Source organism: Aplysia californica, unplaced genomic scaffold, assembly GCF_000002075.1.
Source record: "Aplysia californica isolate F4 #8 unplaced genomic scaffold, AplCal3.0 scaffold00855, whole genome shotgun sequence".
Classification (NCBI taxonomy): Eukaryota; Metazoa; Mollusca; class Gastropoda; order Aplysiida; family Aplysiidae; genus Aplysia; species Aplysia californica.
The window spans coordinates 278,394-279,403 of record NW_004798125.1 but is presented as its reverse complement, the minus strand read 5'-3'; the positions used below and the strand labels follow the sequence as shown (position 1 = coordinate 279,403).

Sequence of the window (1,010 nt, the reverse complement as noted above, 5' to 3'; positions counted from 1 at the left end):
TGAGTTATTGGTATAATCTTATTGCAACTCACCACCTTGCCAGAAAAGCGCGCTACAGAAAAATAGCAGGGAACAAGGCAAGAGGAAGACCAAGGATCGAGGGTGTGAGAGATACCATGAAAACATACAATATTATCCAATCCAGCCAGGCCATCAAATTTGCTAGAGACAGAAAGCTCTTTCTCCCCTCGACGCCCAAGAGGTACTAGAGGACGAATAAAATAAAGTAACTAAGGTATAATCGTAAAGCATGCTCATTTGACTTGCTTTTGCTTGTCTAAACAAACACACACACACACACACACACACACACACATACACACACACACATACACACACATACACACACATACACACACACATACACACACACATACACACACATACACACACATACACACACACACATACACACACATACACACACACATATACACACAAACACATCTATCTTGAATAAAAGTAGATTTAAATTGAGTCACGACACAGTGTAATCAGGTGCTAATCAAAATTTTGGGCATAATGGAGTTATTGATACCTTCTCGAAGCTTGTTCATTAAATTGTCTTGCATTTGAAGAAAAGAATACCCATCGCAGTTACACAAAAGTCAAGCATGTTTCGAAAAATAAATAGATAGCACTTAAATAGTAGCTAAACACTCTACGACAACTCTTAGGGTCTGAGTTCCAACCCTTCACAGCTTGGGCGCGTTCCCGCCCGTACCAGAGGGGTGTGTGACGTCACCAGTCTTGGCGGTGTCCAGCAAGGTCTTGACCACCACGTCCTTCACCTCATCGTGGGTCAAGGCCTCATGTGGGCCGATCTCCTCCTTGTCTCTTCTGAGGGGTGGAAGGTTGACGGAGTGCTTTTTAATTTTTTAAAAATTAAATTATTCTTTTTTTTTTGGGGGGGGGAGATGTCGTTGTAGTCGTTGTTGTTGTCATTGTTGCTGGTGTTGGTGGTGGTTGTTGTTGTTGTTGTTGTTGTTGTTGTTGTTGTTGTTGTTGCT

General features: G+C 42.1%; 1 protein-coding gene across 1 annotated transcript in view; it reads right to left on the bottom strand.

Moving 5' to 3' along the window:
- Positions 1 to 394: 394 nt before the first annotated feature.
- The window catches only part of LOC101854831 (outer dynein arm protein 1), a gene marked incomplete in the record, with an annotated part of 26,419 nt that continues 25,803 nt past the window's right edge, over positions 395 to 1,010 (bottom strand). The window contains 1 exon segment of the mRNA XM_013089004.1: positions 395 to 840. Coding sequence (XP_012944458.1) covers positions 696 to 840 — 145 coding nt within the window.